This window comes from Dicentrarchus labrax, unplaced genomic scaffold (assembly GCF_905237075.1).
Source record: "Dicentrarchus labrax unplaced genomic scaffold, dlabrax2021, whole genome shotgun sequence".
NCBI classification, from domain to species: Eukaryota; Metazoa; Chordata; class Actinopteri; family Moronidae; genus Dicentrarchus; species Dicentrarchus labrax.
This window is the reverse complement of record NW_026136720.1, coordinates 30,631,464-30,657,919: the sequence shown is the minus strand read 5'-3', so window position 1 is coordinate 30,657,919 and position 26,456 is coordinate 30,631,464. Positions and strand designations below refer to the sequence as shown.

General features: G+C 39.3%; 1 protein-coding gene across 1 annotated transcript in view; it reads right to left on the bottom strand.

Annotated features, from left to right (window-relative positions):
• The window catches only part of si:ch211-266k8.4 (TBC1 domain family member 10B), a 64,452-nt gene that overhangs the window by 17,592 nt on the left and 20,404 nt on the right, over positions 1 to 26,456 (bottom strand). Inside the window, exons 11-13 of the mRNA XM_051382078.1 lie at positions 9,919 to 10,023; positions 7,156 to 7,346; positions 3,341 to 3,468 (exon numbers count right to left, since the gene is read on the bottom strand). Of these exons, the coding sequence (XP_051238038.1) occupies positions 3,341 to 3,468; positions 7,156 to 7,346; positions 9,919 to 10,023 (424 nt within the window). The remainder of the gene's footprint in view (positions 1 to 3,340; positions 3,469 to 7,155; positions 7,347 to 9,918; positions 10,024 to 26,456) is intronic.

Sequence of the window (26,456 nt, the reverse complement as noted above, 5' to 3'; positions counted from 1 at the left end):
CTCTCCTCCTGTAGCGCAATTCGTGTTTTGTCTACCGGTTTCTTAACAAATTCAACATGTCTGACACAATTTCTTACAGGATTCCTCAGAGACAAAGACATAGACATAGCCAAGAGGCTTGGACAATACTGTACAGCAAGAGATATGTCACATGGTCATGGTATAATGTCAAGTGACCGTGGTATTCAAGCATAGTGACCCTTAAGGCTAAGTAAGGGCACCAACCCCTGAACTATGACCTCTCCAAAGCAGTACCCCCTCAGCAAGGTCTGATATGATCCGAGTTTTCTGTGAGGTTTCAAGTGTCCACCATCAACACTGGGCAAAGCAGATATAGGAAAGCAAACGCTCCTTCATTTCCCAAGCAAGTACACTACAGTTAAAAAACAACAACAACAAAAAAAAAAAATTTTAAATATTCATTATGTATGACCTAGCTGCCCTGTCAGGCAGAGCTCAGGGTAATCCTTTCTGTGTTCCAGAAAAGCCTCATTTAAATTAGTAATGTAAGACAATTAAATGTTTAACCACCCAGGCAGGATTCTCTCAACATTACAGTAACACAGCAAAAAGACTTTTATGACCATGGGATCTATTCTGTATACCTGTGGTTGGATTATTTATGTCTGTATGCATCATATGTATAAAATGACTCCCTGTTTGTTTGCCCATGGGAGAATGTAGCAGTGCTCATTGTCTCAGTGATTCAAACCCTGTTCATACTAGAAACAATATTTTAGAAAAACCTAGGCATTTTCCATGACTGTGCACTCACAATAAAACATAGTAGAAAGGAAAAGGACAAACAAAAGCTGGATCAGGCTTAAATTATGCAAACTTCTGCTGTGAGTGTGGTCTGCAGGGGATTTTCCTCAGTAGCCCAGTTTTTACACTAGCCCAGAACGGACGACCCAAACACTGGCTCTAGAAAGGGCCTTTCATGTTTTTAACAACTTTCGCGGACCCTGTAGTTTCTCCTACACGCTTGCAAGACTGTCCTGTATTCAAATGGTTACAATCTTCACTAAATTTTAATATACCACCATACCATTGCATATCTGAAACAACTGCTGTAACTCACTTGTTTCTGGTGCAATAGAACATTTGAGAAATATCTTTCTCTTTGTATTTTATGTCAATTTATAGTGTTCATACAACAACACAAAATATTTAGTTTTGAAAAAGAAACAATGTTAAAGTTGTTCCTATATTTTTTTTTGTTATTAAAGTTGGTGTTTTGGTTGGTATTGGTGCACAATAACAATTGTTTACATTCTGATTGCTTTATATATTGTATAATTTAGTGGCGTCAATAAGCCCCTACAGTAATCCAAGCCTTTAGTATATACATGATGACAGTAGAATAAGCCACTATAAACCTAAAGGCCCAGTCTTCCAAAAAAAATACTGTGACATACTGTGCAAATCGCCACAGTCTTGAAAAAATACCATGATACAAATTTTCGCCCAGCACTAGCTTCAACAGCATAATCCATCAGTGATCAGGGTGTGGAAAGAAATGCTCTTCTTGCAAATATTGTGTGATCATTGCAGCTCTTTCCATAACGGTCCCATCATGTGAGCATAAAGCCGTAAGGAGCATTTCCATAAAAGACATGTATGTCCGAAGATGACCGTGTAACGGATAGATGAAGCTAGCAATGTTAAAAATGTTATCTAAAATGTGTTCCAGTCCAATCAACTTGTCTTGATGACTACCATGTTTGCTTTTATGCTTGTTAAGATGACGTGTGTTTTCAACACCTGGCAGAGAGCATTGTCCAGTTTCATCCCCTACCACTAATTTGCCACCCAATTACAATAATCCTTTTGGTGACCCTTGATGACCTCTGGTGACCCACAGCCTGGTTAAAACAACCTAAACCACTAAACACAAAGACTGTGAGGAATGACAAGTATGCTTGAAACACGAGCACATACACGTGCATGCATATGCATGGAAGCAAAAAGGGCTTGCGCTTGCACGTGCGCGCACACGCACACACACACACACACCACTAACACATGAGTGACAGCCTTTTGTTTTGAGCAGTGTGCCTGTCAGAGAAAAAACAACATTACAATGAGAGGATTAGAAGACTATTGTGAAATTCTAAGTGCTGCTGAAGGACCAGCTGGTTTTATTATAAAGAAACAAAACCTGAAGACATGATGGAATAGTAGAACTTTAAATTGGTAAACAACTGAATGAGTCCCACAAAAGATGCAGGTGTCACACAGAGTACAGTATGTAACCGTCTGCACATAGACATGCACACATAGGTACATGTGAATGACAACCAGTTTGTGAGGAACAGTCTTTTCCACGGTTTCTTCTTAGGCTGTGCACATGAAAATAAACAAGCTAAGACAAGCACTTTTGGACATGCATATTCTGTGTGACATAATAAAAATGTGTTTCACGCACGTGAAAAGCTCATTTGCTCGCACACACATTTTAAGTATGTATGGGAAAATCTCTAATACGCTAAGAGCATTTTCCCTGAGAAAGAAAAGTTAATTGAATAAGCCCAATAAAATGAAGAGGAACATAAGCATGTGCATAGCTAGCTATAAAAATGTCTCAAGCTCTGACACAGGGACTGATGATCAGTAACCTGCTGATTGACAAAACCCTCAGGACAATATAATAATCTTGCAGATTAATCAACATATCTGTGCTGCTGCCTTGAGATTTAGGCAGGGAATAAATAAACTAAAGGAGAAGTATCTCATGCACTATGAAGCAGCTGTGGATAACAGATACTGTAAGAATTACTCATATTCAATGCAAAGTCTAAAACAGTTTTCATCAAAATACCAACAACTCACTCCTCTCCTACATCTCTCCTCCCACCTGTGCACCGTGTACTCTGCGCTTTGCACCAAAAGCCACACAGTTGGGGACACTTCAAGGTCAGAAAAACATCAAACTGTCAGAGTGCTGCTTGTACTAGTCGTTGAACTGCCGTGAAAATAGGGCCGTTACAAATGTATCTGGGCAATGGTACAAAAAGTAAGGGCGTATAAATTTTGATAAAAAATTGTAAATCGAATGAATGACATTATTAGCTTCATTATAAGCTCATATATAGCATTATATTGTACAGGTGTTACTGTGATTGTGCCCACACACTGTATGCAATATAAAAAGATTGAGGGAAAAAAAAAGTCTACTAGCAGGAACATGTTAGAATTTGCATTAAGGAGGTCCACAGATGGCCATTCATGTTTCCTAATACACAGTCAAACGCAAAAAACAAACACTTCAGGAAAGACTTGACATGCATGAGTGCAGGCATGTCATGTTTGGTTTGCAATGTTTAACATTTGTCCTCACCTGTCAGTTTTAATGTAACCAGCGGTATCTGTCACAATGACAGGGGCCACGGTGACATCACCACTGCTCCCCTGCACTAGCGGCTGTTGTGCTCGGCCTCTCTGCTGGCTCCGCCTCCTGGATCTGATCTGAAAGAGGAAGCGAGGGGAAGGTGAGGGAGCTGGAATACAAGTGAAGCAACAGCACGGTATATATCTATCTGAACATGAACCAGATGATTGGATGCTAGTGAACGGGTATGTCCCGTCAGTTTCCATCCTCCTTAGTCTGTGTTGTTAACCAGCATCAAGAAGGTACAGCTGAAAGGATGTGTTTTAATCCTTTTATGGACCCAGTGTGTGTGTGTTTGCACTTGAAGCTACAACTAACAGGCTAACTTTCAACCCCACTTGCTGTGAAAATAATGTATCCTACTGTATTTCTTTATTTGTTTCTTCCTTTAATTTTTATGTGGCTTTTCCAGTCCTGGCCTCTAGATGTTATTGTAATTTTGTTTCTTGAACAGTCAGGCTATTTAGATACCATAAACATGAAAAGAGTCTACAGGTAAGGTAGTGGCTCTCTGAGGCTGTACTTTGGTGCAGCAATGCTTTGTGCTAAACACTACCTTTAACAATGACAAAACCAGCAGGCTGACATTTACCATGCTCACCATCTTAGTTTGACGTGTCAGCAGGCTAATATTTGCCAATTAGCACTAAACACAAAGTATGCTTGAGGTTGATGGTAATGTCACCTGTTCTGCAGGTATTTGGTCAAATGATAGTTTTAAAGGAAAATTCAAGGGATCACTAAAGTCAGTAGGCTTCATCCTCAAGGGACAATGAATGTCTGTACAAAATGTCATGGCAATCCACCCAACAGTTATTGAGTGTTGGACAGACCAAATGGCAGACAGACCAACATTGTCATCCCTAAGGCCAGCTTGCTAGAGTGGCTAGCACGATAGTTGTGTTTCCATCAACGTACGCTTTTGAGGTTCGACAGGGGCTCAGCTCGGGGGCTTGTTGCACCCTCTTCTTCTTGTGTTTCCAACTGGAGAATTGGCGCCACCTACTGCTTATCTTGATGAAGCAACTCTTAATAATCGCATAACGGTAGTGGATGGAAACAAGCATTCATTCACGTTTTCTTTTACCTATCTATTAACTCCGGTTAAATTTTGTAATACATTTTGATGAAAACAGGGCTACTGTGGACCATCTTTACCAAAACCCCAAGGGCTGTCAAAAAGCTAGCTCGAGTCACTGTGACAAGATACTACAAGATGTATTCGTATCCCAAGAAAAAATCCCCTGGGCAATGTTCCTATCACATCTTCCAATCATTTTAATCTAACGGTCCCTGGAGCTTAAGTTTGACATAACAGGTGGCGAGTGGGAGAAACTATTTCCTCTCTTTTTAATATATACAAAATTATTCTGGGTCACAAGAGAAACATTTCTGAAGAGCAGCATTCCTCAAGTGATCAAAGGAAGCAAACTTAGAGAAAAACTCAAATTTCTAAAATCTAATAACCAAAAGAGTGTTTTGCTGAATTTACTGTAATCCTGAGTGAGCAGACTCAGCAAATAAGCCAATCAACTCCCACAAGAGTTATCTAAAATAATTAGTCAAATCCTATAGCTTTTTTTTTTCTCTCATGTCATTTACACTTTCACTGCTTTATAGTGGCTTCCTCTGTTGTCTAATTGCAACCCCGTTGCTTGCTGTAATTGTACATCTCTTTCTTCCTGCTCTCATTGTGTTTTTCTTTTCTTACTTTATTTAAACTGCCTGTCTCTCCATCATCAGTTCTTTTTGCTCATAGTTAGTTATAGTAACTCATGAAATAAATGATACAGCTTTTGAATTTGAATTTAAATGAGAGACCTGCTTCAAGCTTTGATCCCGCCCTTGATTTTACAGTGGACAATTGGGCACAGGGAGCTTATAGTGATGGGACATTTTATTTATTAAGCAGAGATTGTGGCAATGGTGCGCTGTGGCTCAACCCCTGTGCACATAGTTCACTAACATTTCACCCTATATAACTGACCTCTTCCATCTGAAGTAGGTGCTATTGTGCTGGCAGTGAGTACAAAAAACACTTCAAATTAAACGTTTAGAAAAACCTTGTTACAAATATTATGAAAACTCAACACAGTAAGAATAGAGATAAGCCCTCTTGTGTTTTGTATCAGATGCCAACTTAGTGAGCCTTGCTGCCCAGTCTGGTTTTAGCAGAAGGATTTGGCATCTAAATTAAGCTGTTGAAACTGGTTGTCAGACACTCGGCCCTTTGTTCGAGGCTTTTAGACTGCTGGCTCACAGTGGACCCTGATTTCTTTAATGGCTAAAGAAAACTTCACATTGTTTAGGGGAGAAAGTTTGAGAGAGTCTCCAGATGGCAGGCAATAGAGACCAATGTTCCAGAGAAGTGCAGTTGAGGTAAAAGGCCAAACCATACAGAACATATGGTAAGAATACCTTACTGCGTTACATACTGTGAAACAGCATCAAAGCTACACCTTCCTCACACATTAAGTATGAATCAACATTAAGAGATTGATTGTACTGGCGCAATCAAAACAACCAGCACAAAGTGATAAGTCTTGTGCACAAGGACACAGAGGCTGTTACCAAAGACACCATCTATTTTTGTTCTTATAGGACAGTGTATGGGCACAGACGTTGGGTTAAGTGGAATATAATTTGAAGGCTATGGTGATTAATCATTATCCTCTCAGCCAGGGATCTGACAGCTTTGCTTATCACAGTGGTGCATGACAAGAATTACTCACCAAACAAAAAGGTGAGAGCAAAGGCATGTGGTAGGGAAGTAGTATTGTGTGGTTGCTTAAAGGAATAGTTCAACATTATGTGGAAATACAATTATTCTCTTTCTTGTAGCGAGTTCAGTGAGAAAACTGATACCACTCTCATATATGTCAGGTAAACCATAAGCTAACCTTCAACAGCTGTTTAGCGTAGCATTGAAAAAAACTAGCTCTTTCCAAAAAGTAACAAAATCTGCCCACCAGCAAACTACCAGTTTACACCTACCAGTGTAAAAGCAAATTGCAGTTTTATGGGATGTTATGTGACGGCCTATGTCTTGGCCATTAGAGCTGCCCCCTAATCCTGGACTAAACCGTTAATTGATGAGAAGAGTCTTAGTCGTCCTACTTTTCATTAGTCAGACACTCGCGGGGAAAAATAACACGTCACACTCCATTTGGGAGCTGCGCCTTGTCACCAGGACTAAAAGCATGAGGGGAATGTTGCCCAACCAAGAAATATTCAGGCACCAGTTTATATATTAAGCTAAGCTAACCAGCTGCTGACTGTGGCCTTCAAATTAACATAAAGATATGAGAGAATATCAATCTTCTCATCCAACTCTCAGCATGGAAGTGAAGTGTTTTTTCCAAAATGTCAAACCATTGCTTTAAGAGTGCTAAGATATGAAGAGACGACATAACAAATCTCTAGACAAAGGCTTATGGTGTGGCTTTTAAAGTTACAATTACGTTATTTATAAAAGGTGCCCATTTTTAATTTGCAACAAACTGATCTATTTGTTAATATTTTGGCAAGACACGTGTAAAGCATTAGTCTGACTGCATTACTCAAACACAATTACAATCACAATTACAATTTCCTGTATTGCATCAACGAAATCAGCAACACAAAGTCACAATTTTCCAGAAGAAAATAACTGAATCAGTTACTTTAGAAGATGAGTTACGGTATCCAGTTTCACTTTCCAAAGATTCTGAGTGAAAAAAGCTGCAGAGAAAACATTAAAGTCATCTGTACTAACAAAGCTTTACCTGAGCTTGTGTTAGTGAAGCTGAAGTCCGACTCTTAAACACTCGTCCAGGAGCAGGACTACGTTGTCTGGGCTTTGTCTGTGTTTGAGAACCCTTCTCTTCAACCCTCTGTCTACCCATTGGGTCCAACAGGTACCGCTGGGCCAGACGCATCACCCGGGTCAGCACACCTTTTGCCCTGGTAACTGAGACTGTAGGGAAAAAAAACCCCAAAACAATGTGTCAATGTTCTAAAACCCCCTCCTAATATCTGTGGTTTCTGGTTCTCATGCAGCAATCATCCAAGGCTTTCTACTGGTGTGTCAAGGCTGTATAAAGTAGAAAATGTAATTTAAGGTTCTATGAAAATGCAAAAAACTTCATCTTATTATATTCACACTGCCATTTTGCAAACATCCAGGACCTGAGCACCACTTATTTACACAATCCTGGGGACAACCCTGTGATGATACTGTAAGCAGTGCATGTTGGAGTTACAAAATAAGTTATCATTCCGTTGCAGACATACCCCTACTGAATTGCCTTTGTGCATGTATGTGTGTTTTGGTGTGTGAATACGTCCTTGTTACACAAATGAATGTTATCAGTGGCTCACCATATTTACTCAGGGGGCAGAATCTGCCTGCTTAGGCAAGCTGTGAACACAAATACCCACTTATACAATGTACTGTCTATCTGTGTTTGTGTGCAACCAACTCGTGCATACAGTCACAGACACAGAAGCTGTGTCTCATGTTTTGTAACACAAGGAGAGCATGAGATTAAAACAGTATATGATCATGTTTAATGTGCGTTTTTTAAACATTACCATCTTAATATCATGTATCATGTTTATTACAGTATACTATACTATTCTAATATTAAAATTTGATGAATTAAAATTTTTTTATTTATTTGCTCAGTAGTCAGCAGGGTTTTTACCTAAAGGTCCTGGGGCCATGTTTTTCCTGGGGAACAGTATACTCATGCTTTCTGTGTTTCAAAATGATCAGCATACCAGTTTCTTAAAAACATAGCATAACTTTTTGTAGTTTTAAAAAAATCATTATTTAATGTTTATTTGTATAGAGACACATATATAGAATGAACACATGCCACATACTACAGAGTTTATAGCTTTAAGTTAATTTGCCCCTAGATGGGCCTTTGAAATACACAAAAAGTACGCATCCAACTTCCAGCATAACTCCGGGCTCTGCCACATGCAGAAATACTCGGACGACACTGCGACAGTTGGCTGTATCAAGGATGGACGAGAGGGGGAGTACAGGAGCCTGGTCTAGGACTTCGTGAGGTGGTACAGGTCAAACCATCTGCAGCTGATCACCTCCAAGACCAAGGAGATGGTGGTGGACTTCAGAAGGAAGAAACCACATCTCCAACCCGTGTCCATCGAGGGGGTCGATGTGGAGGTGGTCAGGACCTATAAATATCTGGGGCTGCAGCTGGACGACAGGCTGGACTGGACAGCAAACATGGACACTTTACACAGGAAAGGGCAGAGCCGTCTGTACTTCCTGAGAAGGCTGGGGTCCTTCAACATCTGCAAAAAACTGCTGCAGATGTTTTACCAGTCTGTGGTGGCCAGCGTCCTCTTTTATGCTGTGGTTTGCTGGGGAGGAAGCAGCAAGAAGAGAGACACCGGTCGACTGGACAGACTGGTGAGGAGAGCTGGCTCAGTGGCGGGCACAGAGCTGGACTCTCTGGTGACAGTGGCAGAGAGAAGGACCCTGGACAAACTGCTGTCCATACTGGACAACACCCACCACCCTCTGCACAACACCTTCACCAGGCAGAGGAGTGTGTTCAGTGGCAGACTGCTGTCCCAGTCCAGCTCCACCAACAGACTCAAAAACGTACACAAACACAAAAGGCAGGGAGGACAATAGATAATGGACAATTTCTACCTCCATTTGCACTGTTTTACTTCCATTTGCACTCCACTCCATTTGCACTGTTTACTGTAGCTACTGTTAATTTTATAAAAATATATATAAATAATACTTTATATTTTATCTTTTATTTTATTTTTTAATTCTATTCTTAAGGTTAAGGTTTTTAATTTTAGTTTAATGTATGTTTTTTATGCTACTGGATACTTGAATTTCCCTCTGGATAAATAAAGTATCTATCTATCTATCTAAATTCAGCAACATATATAGCATCAAAATTCTATTTTCTGAACAAGGTCTAAAACATATGAACCAATTATGGCTAAATCAAAATGTTCTTTATGCAGTTTAATTTGAATGGCAAAAGAGCAACAGCCTTGTTCTGACAAAAAAATATTTCACTCGAGGCAACAGTATACAGATATGTTTGGTGATGGGTGATTTACTATAGTGGTAAAACTGGAAGCCTTTGCTTGTCAAACAATAGAGCTGCTCTAGCCTCCGGTTAGCGTATTGTTTAAGGTCTTAAGTCTTTAAGATATCCAGTGACAAGCAGTTTAGTTAAAATATTACGAAGGATTTGACTGCAACAGACTTGTGATTTAATGTAGTATTATGCAGGCTTGTACATGTCAACCTTTTGCAGGAAACTCTGCTGAATTGATAGTGATTTAGTAACACTGACATCTTTTTTCCTGCATTAGCTGGGAGCATTCACTAGTAAGACACATGGATGTGCAAGGTCTAGACCTGTTGCACAGACTAATGTTGTGCAACAGGTCACAAAAACAAAAAAAAATAGAATGAGACAGACGTTGCTAAATTTATATGTACAAATGTAGAGGCGTAAGATACATTCAAACACACTCACCTTTCTCAGTAGGTTTTTCTCCTTCCGAAGGTGTTGATACATTTTCTTTTTCTTTCCCTCCACTGACCTGGGTTGGCAGTGTGGCCTTGTGTGTTTCACACTGTTCTGAAAAAAACACACCGCCACAAATTTAAAATCCCCCTCTAGTCAAAAATCAATGCTTCTTCCAGTTCCTACAGTGTGCCGTTTGAATGCTGTCTGTGCAGAGTTTGACACTAGAAGGATGTTTTCACATTCATCTGCTGAAAGTGGAAAGTTTCTCTGTGCTCATTGAAAATCAGATTTTAAGGGGTGAGGCCTAAGAGTGTGATTTGTGACATCATAAGTAGTTATAGATATAAATATAGATATTAATCCTGGTCCAATTCGCAATTTATACAAGTGTGATACAGAAACTTGAAGACACCAGTGGACATCTGACTCTAAAGTCCACTGAGAATGGACTTTAGAGTGAAGGAGGAGACATCTTGTGTCCAGCAGGAAAACTTTAGAAACTAGCAACATTTGTTTTTTAATGTAAAAATTATACTTTTTTTGTGGAAGAAAATACATATCAGACACACATTATTGTTTAAAGCTATTTACTTACACCGATCAGTTAAAACATTGTGACCACTGACAGGTGAAGTGAATAACACTGATTAACTGGCTATCATGGCTCCTGTCAGTGGGTGGAATATATTAGGCAGCAAGTGAACATTTCGTCCTCAAGTTGATGTGTTAGAAGCAGGAAAAATGGGCAGTGTGAGGATTTGAGCGACTTTGACAAGGGCCACATTGTGATGGCTAGACGACTGGGTCAGAGCATCTCCAGAACTGCAGCTCTTGTGGGGGGTTCCCGGTCTGCAGGTTAGTACCTATCAAAAGTACTCCATGGAAGAAAACGGGGTGGCCCAGGTGACAGGGTCATGGACTGGACCACATGGGCCAGCCATTGCTACCCATGTGCATGAATGAGTCTTGGCCGCTGAACAGATGAGCTACTGTAGATCATATTGCTGAAAAGGTTAATGCTGGTTCTGATAGAGATAGAAACACGGTTTGCTGCATATGGGGCTACATAACATTATGACAACCAGGGTCCCCAGCTGGTCATAATGTTATGGCTGATTGGTGTATGTCTTAATACATGTCTGAAGGGAATCTTTAATATATAAAAAGGTTACATGAGCTGCTACCAGCATTACACCTAAATCTCCTACAGAACGGACCCTAACCCCAACTCCATTCACCACAACAATATTACAAGTTTCTAATATGTGCATGTTGTGTTTTTTGCTTGCTCCAACGTCAATAATAATATAAAAAAGTCAATAAATTGTTGGTTTACAGCAATCAGGAGACTGTTCATTTGAACCTGTTCACCCATTCTTACATACACAATGATCAACACCATCCGCTATCCTGCAGTATGTACCATAAAAACTGAGATTCGCTGTCACTGGTAAATACTGCGCAGTAGTCAAATACTACAGTTAATAGTTAGTAAGTTAAGTTATTAAGTCTTTGCCACATGTTTTTGTCAAGTTAGATTCAACTATGTCACTGGATCAGAGCTTACAATAGCATATATATATATATATATATATATATATATATTACTTTTTTATTTTTTTAACTCACTGGCCAAGAGTGAGGCTGAAATCCAAGTCAGTGTGTGACTTTGTGTCATGTGGGAGGCCAGGGGTGATGTTGACTTCTAATTTGTTAAAGTGTATCAGTGCTTTAACACAACCTTCAAGGATAAGGCTGCTGCCAAACAGGAAGAGCCAATGATAAAGTGCAGTGTCTCCCGGCCTAATGCGAGGTCTTTGCAGAGTCCTGAGTAGGGTTATCTTTGATGTTAAAACAACTCCATTTCCCAGACACACCCTCCCCCCCACCTCCTATAGCCCATGGCTCTCTCCCTCTGCCTCATGTCTCTCCCTCCTTCCCTCCCTCCGATCTATCTCAATCACTGTCAGACATCGGCTAAGGAGAGGTTCCCTTCAACAGCCAAATGCCAACTGCAAAACACTGACGTGTCACAGCATGTCTCCAGTTAGCCACCCAAAGACTAACTGGATAAGAACATATGGTATTTTGAAATAAAATAAGAGGGGAAATTAGTCAAGTATTATAGGTCTGACAATAGGTTCACAGTCAGTAGACTCTGTACATGTCTAAATTTAAAACTAGCAACTCCACTCTTCTCTTGGATGATTGGCTAAAAAAACAGGACAGCAAGCATCATATATTACTTTCATATTATAGCTCTAAATAGGTTTTCACAGAGCCACAATAGTCAAACATGTGCACACACAAACACACTATAGAGTATTAACACTGGTGAGCTCACCTGCACAGTTTCTGTGTGACTCAGAATTGTAATGAGAAGGTCTGAATGACTGTGTTTGTGTGTGATTTATAGCTATAACTCAGCCCTGTGTAGGATCTACTACTTCTTCTGAAGCTGCCACCCAGCAGTCATTCATTCTCAGTCTAAATGCTCTTTTAAAGAAAGACCAACTGGGAAACACTGAACAGTAACAATTTTCTATTACTTCTAACAATAGTCTACCCGTCTAAGAATTTTGTGTAGCCCCTCATCCAGTGCAGGCTCACAGAGGGCTGAAGCCTCTCCTAGAACACATAAGGCGAGAGGCGGATACACCCTGGAGCTAGTGGATTTGGACCCACATTCTGGTTGTGAGGTCACAGTGCTAACCACTGAACCACCAAGCCAACCTTTATTTAAATCTACAGTAAGAGGGGTCTGGACTTATGCCAGTATCCAGTTTATCAAAACTGGTAGCAGGAGGGGGATGTTGTGTCACCTACAGTATAAAACTGCAATATACCGCTGGATAACAAAGCCTTTACATGGATCATAAAAACCCACAGTGGGGCACTTCAGGTGAAGTCAATTTGTAGACACAAGCTAACAGAGACTCTACACATTCTGTGTAGACACAGTGTTAGGGCTATCAGCTGTGTGAGGAAGAAGAGTTTAAACCCTGGCTCCTTTCTCACCTCTGCACAGCTTGCCAATTACAATGTGAAGTGGGTGAGAATGTTTGACTGTCCGACAAGTACGCAGACAACTTGAGCCTAATTCAACATTTTTTACCAAATTTAGCCCCAGAATTGCCACTCCAGAGAACCAGTGGAAGGGTTGCTATGTTTTGAAGCCGCAGTGGCAAACCTTGTGTAGCCAAGGGGTTTGAAGGACAGCTGTGGGTTTAAGTCTAGTGGGAATGTAGGTTTTTAGGGGAGAAGCTAAAATAGTTTGCGCATAGTTTTTACTGGAAAGATACAGTAATTCTTGTGTTGTACCCTTCCTCTAGGCCTATATTACTTATTTTAGGGTTAAATACTTAGGCTGAGTTGATGCAAGCTGAAACTGACAACTTTTGCTGAACTGAAAACCAAATCTACTGCTTTTGCTCTTATTTTTCGTGCTCTACTTTTACTCTACAGTTTACTTGCTTACAAAATTATCTCTATTACTTTGAAAAGTCATAGCTTTAACAAGTTGTTTAAACTCATTTTAATTTAACAGGAATTGGCTCAGGATCAAAGCAACTGTTCCAAATGAATTAATCTTGGATCCTGCTCAGCCTTAATTGCTACCATTGTAACATAACCAGCCTGGCCTTTAACTGCTGCTTCAAAACAAACAGTAGCTTGTTGTAGCACAGGTTGTTCTGTCTCACCAAAGTGAACCACTGGTCTGAAAAGACTGAGTACCACAGCTTTACTGAAGTGGAAGGGCAAAACATATCTATTGTTTTTATTATTACAGGCGTATAAATTGATATTATAGGCCAAATAGCTAAAAATAACCAATATGAGAACGTTAGTCCTAACGGACCTTCTTTGGAATTGCAACATATAACAGGCAGACAATCATAAGACTACCAAAGAAGAGCCTCAGCCACTCACTTTATACAACTGATGCCAAAATAAAGGTTTAAACTAATCCTATAATGATAGACAACACACACACACACACACACACACACACACACACACACACACACACACACACACACACACACACACACACACACACACACACACACACACACACACACACACACACACCTAATACAGTAATGACAGGGCAGAAGACATGTTGGCAAATTGACAACGATTGCCAATTTCCAACATTACATGGAGTATCATAATGTTTACCAAAACTAGAGGCTGGGATCTAGGAATAGCAATGCTGGTTGAGAATGAAATATCTCAACAACTTTTAGATTGACTGCCATGAAATTCTGTACATTCATTAATGGTTAGCAGAGGATCCTAATGACTAACTTCCTCTACTGCCAACAGCAGGAGAAAGTTTTCAATTATCCACTGAAATGTCATCATCTACTAGATTTATTATAACAAAAATGCTGCAGACATAGTGGTTCCCAGATGACTCTTCTTCTAGTGCCACAAGTGGGCTGACTTTTTTTTTTTAAGAGTGAAGTGCCTCAACTACAGTTGGATGGATGGATTGTAATCACTTTGGGGAGCCCGACTTTTTGATCAGTACCAACATCTGATTGTCAAAATGTGTGTATTAAAGCAAACATCTGCAAACTTAAGTGTGTTGCTGGTCGCCAAGCAGATTAAATACTGAAGGAGTCTGACAAATTACAAAGAAAACTGAATAAAAGGATATTTAAAGTTCAAGGAAATCCACTTTTAAAAATATATATTTTTTTAAAACTTGAATAAATACGTTATAATAAATAAGTTTCCAAAGTCAGTGACTAATTGTGTTAAAATAATCGTGATCTCAGTATAGACAGAATAATTGTGTGTTTAGTTCCAATACCAGTAAGCAAATGTTAGCACACTAGCACCTTAACAGTGTGTAGGATTTAGTGGCATCTAATGGTTAAGTTACTGATGATAACCATTTGTTGTAACTTGCAAAAAACATAAAGACCCCATCTAGAGCCAGTAATTGCTTTGTCCATTCTGGGCTACTGTAAAAACATGGCGGTTCAACATGAAGAGGACCTTCTGTAGATGTAAATGGTTCATTCTAGGCCTACACAACAATTCTTATTTCCAGGTGTACCATTGTCAGTGTGAGCATGTTTGCTTGCTGATGTTAGCATTTAGCTCAGAGTTCAGTCTCAGCAATCCACTAGCATGACTGTAGACTTACAGTAGTCGGTAGTAACTTAGCATTTAATGCACTTACTTGAGGTAGTGTACGGTAATCAAGTAACTGTACATGTAATTCACTATGTACTTAGGCTGACCATATCTGTACTTTTCATTGTAACAAAGAAAATCCAGGAATTCTATCCTCAAGACCCCCAAAAATCACATAAATCCAATAAACACAGCGTGTGTGTGTGTGTGTGTGTGTGTGTGGTCTGGGATTCAATGCGTGGGGGGCTAAAACAGGGTGTTAAGTTTCTCTTCTACTGCATTTCAAATTGAAGTGAAACATTGCTGCAGGACTATTTTCCTTAAATTGTGCCAAGTTTGCCTTCAAGTTACCTCCAGATTTACAGGAAACAAGTGCAATATGAGATCATAGAGCATTACATTAAAATTATATCTGACTACACAGTAGCTCATCAATACACAGTGTGATCAAACAGGTCCCCACAGGCACATGGTAGAACATGGGCTCTCTAAATTTTTCACTCACTCATAGTACAGTATAGCTAAGTGTAGAGAGGGTCAGCGTCGAGTTTGTGTCAGACAGTCTAATTTCAAATATAGGTGTAACTGCCATCAAGGTCTGTTTTAAGACACACTCAGCATGCATACCCAGTATATTCACAAACAGACAAATAAATATATGAAAAGAAATTACATAACACAAACACGGCGATGTGGTAACTTAAAGCTATTAACTTAAAACATATGGTCAAGATCACAACTTGCACACACAAACAGTTGAGAATGTCAGTGTCGGTGAGCTCAGCTGCCGGGCTTCTTTATGACTAAGGGGTATAATGAGAAGGTATGAATGACAGTGTGTGTTTTACTGCCCACTCTCTCCCTCTCCCTGTCTCTCTCTCTCTCTCTCAAAGTCAGTTTCAGATGACAGAGTACTCTGCTGATTCCTCAGTGTCCAGGAATTAATGCTGATGACACGCAGCCTTTTGAAGGTTGTGTTTTGGTGTGTTTGAAGCGCCTGCCATCCTCTGGGAGTTGGCGGGGCAGCACACCTGTAGCTTGGATTGAATAAGCTCTAATGTAAGGCTGGGCTCAGCAGATCCTGTGGCCTGGGAGCTCACTGACACTGTTCAATGGCAGCTTTGAAGTGCTGATCATTTACCGAAGGGGAAAAAGTAGACAGAAACAGTAGCAGTGGACACAGAAAATGTCTGGAGGGAAGGAATACAGAAGGGGAAGAGAAATATGGAGACAAATTGAAAGACTCCACTCCTACAGGAAGAGAGAAAATAAAGCATAGGTTGCATTCCCACTAGATGTGTTTCTAACTCAAATGTGACACCTGAAAATGATGGCCTCTCTGCTCTCCCAAAGAAATGGTTGGACACTTTATACAGAAAGGAAATTTAATCTGAGCTGAATACAAGAGACAAGCAAGAAGACATACGGTTTTATTGGAGTAAGGAGAAAATATGTTAGCCAGCATTTCTCAAGATTGGAAAACCTAGCATAACATAATGACCTAAGGGCCACAGTTTGGACTGATGTCTGTATTAAGCAATTTTTTTAATGTGTTCTTTGCTGTAAGGAAAACACCAGATAACAGTCTATCATGCCGAGCTTCGGTTACGTGGACTGGAATCAGATTTGTTTTGTCAGGATTGCCAGCATGACCTCAAGATGACACCTTAAACAACTATGCTAGTTGAGTATGATATGGCTGTAATGATAGTCAAGTGAAGGCATTATTTATATAATTATTTATAATTATTAACTTTATTGCTGAAATATTTTGTGGCGATTACTGGCCATGTGCTTCTATTATAGAAGTTTATGTTGCAGAATTTTTTGGATTTTAGATAGAATACCAATTATTCATCATCAACAAGAAACTTCAGGCAATTGCTATCTCTGGACATATGTGTTTAAACCTTCATCTAGTAACTAGTAACAACTACTACTCTTTATCTAGTCAGGACCTGTCTGATTAAGCTCATAAAGTGGTTGACTGATCAACTGAATCATATGTTCGCTTCCCAGTAATTAATCATATCTGGGAAAAAAAGTGTTGACATGTTGGAATAGTAGGCAAAGAGCTGAATCAGTGGGGACTGCACTTAGGTAAAGTTAGTTGAATGTCTGTATTATTTGGCTGGATTCGTATCATCAATGACTATGAAGAAGAAATAATACAATTTTTAGCTATATTGAAAATTTATTAATCCTTAGGCATACAGTAAAATATTCAAAAGCAGTGTTTCCAGTTGATTCATGATCATGATTACTTTTTTCTGTGCAAACTGCAAATCTTAAAGCTGCTTTTTTTTTTTTAAATAAATAACAATGGGTTATGGATAGTTTTCTTTATTAGAAAAACTCTGCAATCCCCCTGTACAGAGTGGAGTGTTTTTCAGCACATTGTTTTGGCTTGATGGCTTTTTTTGAGTGGTTCACTCTGACAGCTCGCATTTCTAACAGCTGTGTTTGTATCAAAAACGCCACCTGCCCAACACCAAACAGCAGACAAAGTAATTGGCTAGATAGTGAACACAGTGGAGCTTGAAGGAGCTTTAACAAAATCAATGGAAAGCACTGAGCAGTGACGAGGCAGATGCTGGATTCTGTGAAAACATTTTTGAGGTATCAGCATATTGCTACAGTTTACCACTGTTAAACTAAAGGCAATAATCTCTTGGCTGGTTTTCACCAAACAATGACAATGACAACAAATGATAATGCTAGTTTGTTAAAACAAGTAAGCTTGTTATTTGTTATTTTAGCCTACTGAGCATGATTCTGATCAAACTCCAGTCATTCCATATCATTACTCTGCACGCTGTTCGGTCACACAACACAATGGACTGTTTAACCTTTACTGCTTGGTACAGTCTGCGAAAAGATAAAAAGCAATGAGCAGAAACACGGGAAAAGAATGGATTAGTAGAAAAGTAGAAGGTGAGGGAGAAAGAGAGGAGAGGGACAGGAAGGAAGGAAAACGGTGTGTAGGAAAAGAGAGAAATGCTGTAATAATACCCTGATGTCTTGTGTAGTTAGAGATAAGCTGATAACTTGACAAAAGGGAAAACAAGGATAAGCGGGACTGCTCTCTGTGAGATAATGATATTGCCCACACATTTAAACACACAGACCCTCAAATAGAAAAACAAATATCTTCAATTCTGTGTAAATGTACAGTAACAGATACACTCATGGCTTTTTCATGTGTTTGAGATCAGTCGACTCCTTTAACCTCACAGTCACAGTTTCCATCTAAATGTATATGGGATTGCAGGGAATGTGATTCTACTTTTTGTCTATTATTCCACTTTTTTAATTCTATTATTGGAAATCCATTTTTCAATGTATGGCATATGAGAGAAACTAAATTATTTTTGAGAATAAGGCAATTTCTGCTACTTCTATATTAGAAAGTGTAGGTAAGTAAGTGAAACTAGATGCTGAATCACTGAATAAAAGCTATTTGTTTCTTGTTCAGTTGGGCTTAGCGTGGTTTATCCAGGCACCAACAGCTGTAGGCTGGGGGTGTGGACCTGCAGTTATTTTATCAGTCAAGCTCATCACCAACATCAAAGTAGTTTATAGTTCAAAGCCCTCAGCTACCGTCCTATGATACCTCCAAACTTAGAGGTTCAATTAAATGTATTACAATGGAGCACGGACCAACCTATAGTGTTTGATGTGACGGGTCTGAAAGAACAACTTACTGTGTTTCTCTGAGAATTGACGTTTGGAATTTTCCTGTTTTGGATACATTAGTTCATATGTACATTTATTAGGCTGTATTAGACTACATACTACTATTAGTTGTAACTGAGATTACAATTAACTACTAATGATTTATTTAGCCTGTGCAGACAAATACAGAAAGATAGACAGAAAAGATAAACAGTCCCTTCTGTCATTTTATTCTGTCTTTCTTTCTGGATGAAGACAAAAGAGGAGAAAGACAAAATATGAAGTCACATATTATGAGTAAGAGGAAGGGGATTTCCACAGAGAGGCTGTGGTCCACTTACAAAGAAAACTAACCAACCTAAAACAGAAGTCACAATAGATTACTCTTCTGCCACACTATTATGCTACATTTTTAACACTATCTCTAACAGGATCTTTCTACAGTCTAAGGAATCTAAGGAGTATAATTAAATAATCGTTTTTTGTTTTTTTAGTCAAACTGTATTTCATACAAACATCATCATCAAGCTTTTCAGTGTGAGATTGTGTGTCCACATGTCAACTGTCAATTCAATTAAATTCTTCAATTCAATTTGCTTTATTGGCACGAGTGTAACAAAGACAATATTGCCAAAGTTGTATGTCTACAGTAAAAGTAAGAACGAAATGTGCACTAGGCCAGAGAAACATGAGAGGCCAGCAGATGGAGGAAAGCAGATAAGAAGGTAAAAGAAACATAACATACAATACAACACAGCCAGGGATGGAGCCAAGCAGTTTGTATGAAAAAACACAGACAAGGTTAACACAGAAACATAACTGTAGAATTCTACAGTTATGTTTTAGAAGGAACAGTCTACCAGCAGTTTTCAGACAAAATTTAAATTGGCTCCTACTGAAGACACATCTTAAAAACAAGGTCACTGGGCACTATAAACCTTGCTCAAAGTGAAATAAATAGTGCATTTGTTGAAGGCCAGTGAACAAAATGGCTGATGTACTTTTAATAGCTTTGGTGTACCATTTTAGTTGTTGATTGCAACTCCTTCACCTCACCCTTTCCTTCTAAACGCAAAGGAGAAACTACAGTGGACGCAAAACTCACCCTATCTAGATGCCCATATTTGGTTTGTCTGTTCTGGGCTACTGTAGAAACATAGTGATTCAACATGGATGACCATGTAGAAGGTGACCCTAAAAAACATATCCAATCCAATCCAACTTTATTTGTTAAGCACTTTAAAAACAACCAAAGTTGACCAAAGTGCTGAGCATAGTTAAAGTTAAACATATTATGTTTCATTTCTGCCAAAAGATCCTCCTAAATGTTACATACTGGACCTTTAAACAGGTTAGGCAACACATTTATACAAAGTATGTATATCCATCCTTATCTATTAGGCAAATTAATGAAACACATGGACACGTCTGTGTTCTCTAGCATGGTTAAAGAATGACTTAAAGAAACAATTATAATTTCATGTAAACATGCGAGTTACTGTCAGTGACTGAGTATGCAGGATTAGTGTCATTAGATTTAAACCCAAGCTAATACAATGGATCGAAGTGGTGTCTAGTGAGTGCATACCAGGCTCTCCTGCAAATAACTCTGTTCTTAATATTTGTTGTTCTGTAACACAGTTATGCAGATGATAATGTAATTCAAATGTAAAAACCTAATTTTTATACCATAGAAAAACTGTGTAATAAAATGGGTCCAAATCAAATATGATACAATGTGACTTTTAACCTCATGAGCACTATTTTCGACTGCTCACTATAAAGTTCTTAAGTCATAGCAAGGTCTCAACTTGTTCAGTTCCCGTAATGAGCTTGGCTCTAAGTCACTTGAATGCAACAGGTGTTTACGATGTCTTATCTAGCCTCATGCACAGCAGCCCACAAAAGTACTCAGTCATCACTCATTATTATGTTAAAGAACTCAAAACCATTTTGTTCAAACAGCTAGCAAATATCCATGTCCTCAGGCAGTCCTTCAGAGAAAACCACACAAACACAAAAATTACGGTCAAACACTAACACCCACACTCATTTGTCACTAAAGTCTGGGTTTGTTATAATATTTTGGTACCCAAGGGGATCAACATCTCATCTCACAGACTGTATGCCCTCATTAATCAGACAGCAGAGAGCAGCTAAATTGTTTGTTTTTGTGCGTTTGCATGTGTGCATGAAACTGACAGACAGGAAAAGCTCCCCAAGGAGTGTGTATTAAATGTGTTGGGAATACACACAACAGTCAACATGTGTCTGATGATAATCAGAGAAAAACACTGAGCCCCTTAATAGGAATACAAATGCACAGATTCAGTCACTCACACACAAACACCCACACAAAGCTCAAAAGATATAAAAAGTCCCTTTAGTGTGTTGGTAAGTCAACGGCTTAAGAGTGTGGAGGCCACGACAGGGCATGGTTAGGAGAATAGAAGGAGCAGGGAGGGAGTGTGGGAAGAAGAAGGGAGAAAAAATAACAGCAAAAAAAAAAAAGACAAAGGCAACACAGTATATGAGAAGGGTAAAGAAGGGAGAAGGGGGAGGACAGAGGAGGGTATTAACTAGAAATGCAAAATTAAGTCAGCAGCATAACAGGATTGGCATTGGTTCCAACCATTTGACCATGAAAAAAGCTAAATGTATGATAAAATAAAATATGGAGAAAATGTTTAGAATAAAAACATTCTGTCAGTGAAAACCAATTTTAGGATACTGATGGAAGTAGCAATCTCATCAGCCATACAATGAAAAACAAATCTGCAATGAAAGTTGTATTTATGTTGTCCGCACAATTTGATGGTATAATGCCTGAAATTCTCATATAATTAATAATACTATCTATGGTTGGCATTTTTCAACAATTGCCATTCAAACATACAGGGGATTCACAGGATTGTTCACAGGAAACAATGCAGAATGTAATCCAGCCTCCCTGTTTTTTAAATGTATCTAAATAAAATCAGTCTGTTGTTTACTGTTAATTTGTTTACTGCTAATTAGGGATGTAACGATGCATCGTGACATGATTAAAAATCGGTACGAATGCGTGATGATTCGCACCGGTTGACGAGATGAAGCGATGATGCGAGAGAAGTAGGATACAAATCTTTTTTCTTTTTTTTTTTTTAGAAATAGGTTACATTATCTTAAAAAAAAAAAAAGTCACTGGTTGGTGATTCATTTGTTCAACGTCAGACGTCAAGTCACATGACTTACGTCACTACGTAGGTACGGGACACAGAACGAGGGAAGACAGGGCGACGGTAAGCAACAACTTTGAAATAGAGGATGCACCGAGCGGTTTTAAATCACCTGTGTGGCGGCATTTTGGATTCCCCATATACACAAATACAACCGGTGACAAATGGACAGACAAAACCAAAACAGCATGTAAATATTGCAAGAGACTGCTAACATATATCGGCAACACGAGCAACATGCAGCAGCATATTAGCCGCCACCACAGTGAGAAGCAAAGTAACGTTATGCCACCTCCTGAGCAAAAATTGCCGAGGGGGCAAACCACCCTGAAGAGAGGCTTTGCATCTCCTAAAAAAAAAATCCAGTTATTCTTTATTATTTAAGTGAATAACTACTTCAGTCGCACTTTTTTTATTAGACACAAAAACAGTGTTTAACAGTGTTTCAGTAAAGAAAGGACCTCTTTTTTTGGTCAAGATTTTATATTCTTTTGTTATTTAAGATATAAGAAAGCACCTCTAAGATTTTTTCCCACGAATAAAAGATCATTTTATTTGGTTTATTTTGTCTGTATCAAATCGCTAGTTGAGTGTATCGTTACATCCCTACTGCTAATGCATACCTAACATTTCCTACTGGTGATTCTTCACATTAAAAGCATTTCAACTTGTGAAACACAGGCTGGTTATTGTGAAACAACCAAAGGAAATGCTGTTTATTTAGCTCTGAGGTTAGCACCAACAGTGCTGATCAAAAATGTGTCAAACAGAGGCCATTTACTAATTTTTTTTGACAACAGATCACTTTTTAATATTTTAGGGAGTCATAGAACGAAGAAGAGAAGCCATAGTGAGCTGTTAGATGAAAAGCTGCCGTTTGACAGGCTGCACACCTTGCAAGGATTGTAAATGCAACTAAAATTTTGTTTGATGAAATTTTAAATAAAATGGATAGAACGTTTGGAAAGGGGGGAGAAATGCAAACCAAACAACAACAACAACAACAACAACAACACCACCACCACCACCACCACCACCACCACCACCAAATAACTGAGATAAAGGGGTAGCAGGTAAAAAGAGCTGCCTGGTGCATTAGGGGAAAGAAACCAAGTATATAAGTATAAAATGGGAAGGGGATGGAGAGAGGGATGTGGGAGAAAGACATAATGGAAGGGAGTGGGCATGTTCGCCCCTGCTCCCTACTGACCTGTGAGTTTTGACCCCTACCACACCCTGTCATTCAGAGCCTGCTCTTAATGCGCCTTTAGGCCTACTGCAAGGTCAAAGTTCATTCCCAGAGGGCAAAGGTCCAACAAGGACTCCAGAGGCTGGGGTACGTGAGGTTGGCCATTGAGCAATGAGTAACATATAACACAAGAGAAGGTAGGGTGGAGGTTGGCATAGCCACAGATTTCATTCTCTTAAAGCAGTAAAAGAGGGGAAAAAGCAGGTGGTGGAAAAGAAAATGAGAAGAGCAGGAAGAGAGGGACTGAGGGATGAACAGAGGGTGGGATCACAAGAAAGGAACCAAAAACGCCCGATCTCGACTTTCTAACCTATAATTACAGCTGCCAAAACTAGAACGATGAGCAATCTAAACAGAGTCCGGGGCCTTTAATTTAAACTCCACAACCTTAATATTTTATTGTGTCATTTTATGGTGATGGCTAAACACACTTAAATGAAGTTAAAGTTCTTTGCCTCTGTGATCGCCTGTCAGAACAGCCCTCCAATTTCTCTGCGGGTCAGTCAGTGTGTGTGTGTGTGCGTGTGTGTGCGTGTAGGTGTGTGTGTGTGTGTGTGTAGGTGTGTATGTAATTATAGAGATTGTGTGCATTGGCCTACCAGACCTTCTCTCTAACGCTGCATCTACCCATCTGTTCCTCACTTTGCCATTGTTACTCCGTCTTATTGTCAGTCCTCTTTTCAGTCACATATTCTCAAACAATATGCCTGTTTTCTTATCCATACTTGCCTGTTCATTTCTACAGTATTAGATCAAAAGTGCAGCAGAAAAAAGTTGTTGGGCAAGAAAAGTACAACCCAGATTTAAGTGTATGCAAATCATCATAACCCCTTTAAGAAATTATGCCCCAGATTTAACAAGAAGTAAACATAATTAAGAAAATCTATTAATTATTAAGATCACACCTCCCCTGCTTGAGTTTGAGAGTTGCGTTCTACTTCAGAGTACAAACAAAGCTGCTTTATTTACATGCATGAACACAACGGAGTGTAGGTTACCCTCTCTCTCTTACACACACACACAACACACAGATTCTCCTATGACCTCAATTATAATCTAATACACACACACACACACACCACACACACACACTACTAGGATAGCCACAGGGGCTCCACAGCATCTAACAGTAGAACAGGGCAAAAGGAAGAGCGGGTAGTGCTGGGAAACTCACAAGGCAAAAGCTGGGGAGTGTGAAAACACACACACACACACACACACACACACACACACACACACACACACACACACACACACACACACACACACACACACACACACACACACACACACACACACACACACACACACACACACACACACACACACACACACACACACACACACACACACACACAGGAAAGCAAGCGGGTAGGAAAGCCTGAAGGGTTCAACCCTGGAGGAGAGAATTCAGGCGCTTGGCAGGATGCAGGCCAACACTGCTTTCCTTTCTTTTGAGATTTGTTTTTCTTTTGTCTTCTCTTCTCTCTTCTTACCCTCTCATTTTATCTTCTCTCCTACCTACAGCTAATCCCATCATCTCCCACATTTACACGCAAATCACAAATTATTCATTCTTTCCCTAATTTAATCTAATTAAGGACCATATGCAAACAAGCAAAGAATCCCTAACCAGCTGCTTCGTTCTTATTTAATGAGGGGAGATGAGGACATGCAGACCACTTTTCTCTTGCTTTTACTTAATTATTACTAAGTAATTCACCTGTCAAAAGGTACCCATCTTTTTACCAGACAACTACTACAACTAATTTACACAAACAAGCTAGTCTAACTGCAACATACTTATGAAGACAACCATAAATTTACAAAAGCTTCATGATAAAGCCGCATTACAAAACCTACAAAATTCTTCAGTAGTACAAAAATATGCTTGCTTAGAGAAAAATCTGAGCTGAGAGGATTACTCTGGACTGTTGGTTGAAGATGACAGTATGGGCTCTGAAAAATTGTTATGGCCATTCTTTAAAGTAAATGATTAATAACAAAAATAAGATAAAATCGATAATGAAAATTTTTTAGTTGTAGCTCTAAAAAAGGCAATTACTTCAGATTAAAAGTAATAACTGCTCACTCTATTAATTTACGATCATACTACCACTACTATCAACTACCCACCACTGAGCCTTATATTTTTGATTTGACAGGCGGCAGTTTAAAGTGTCTGTTTAAAGTTGGAGACAACTTCCAGACGAGCCTCCAGGACATTGGCCCACTTCCTGCAACCTGCTAGTCAACTTGAAGTTGAACAAAACAGCTTGTTACAGCATCTAAGTCATTGTTGGTAGATAGTGCACAAACAAACTTAAGTTATGACCCCTCTGTCCCGCAGGAGTTGAGGAGAGAGGTCAGTGAAAACGCTTGTTAACTATCACAGACCTACACAAACAGGCACCCTGACCCTCTGTTTCTGCTAGATGCCTGACCAAGTAGTTCTATTCTACCCTTCCCTACAACCAACCCATGCAACGGTAACTGTCTGGCTTTAGTGTAACATTTCTTTGCTATTAGTGCAATGTCTTCTGTACTCTTATTAGTATCTGTATTGTTTGAGTGTTTTTTTAGTTTAGAGTTTTGCTGGGTAATGTCTTGTTCTTGTAATATTTTTTCGCTTAATGAGTCTACCTCTGTTCTGTGTTTATACACTTTACAATAAATTAAAGAAAAAGAAGAAGAAATGAAATCTGTTACAGGCCTTCTTGTGCCTATAATGTGGGGCCAAATTATATTAGCAAAGGTCCCACTCATAAGAGGTGTCTAATGAGGGGAGTATGTTAGCCTAGGGCTGATCAAGCAGGTGGCATTCCACTTCAACCACCAGAAACAAATGAAGATGGAGAGGGATGGGGATGGGGGATTACAACAAACCTTTACAAAGAGCAAAGCTTACTAGAAAGCAGGCCCAACTAAGGGGTCATAGGTAGGCTAAGTGCCCACGGCTAAGATCCAGGTTAGAAAGGTGACATTCTTGTGGGACTAATAGATGCAATCCAGCCCCAACAGTGGCCTCAGACCACAAGACCATAATAAAGATGACCCAGATATTTTTCTACCACCTCCGTTTAACCTTTATTTTAGTCAGGACATACTAGCTAAATACACTCTTTCTACTGGTAACATCATTTATCACAAAAAAATATCTGTACCACTGTAAAGTCAGCGGATACCAAAAGAAAAAAGCTGTTCAAAAACACAGGTCCATCTTACATAGAACTGAAATATATCATCAGCAT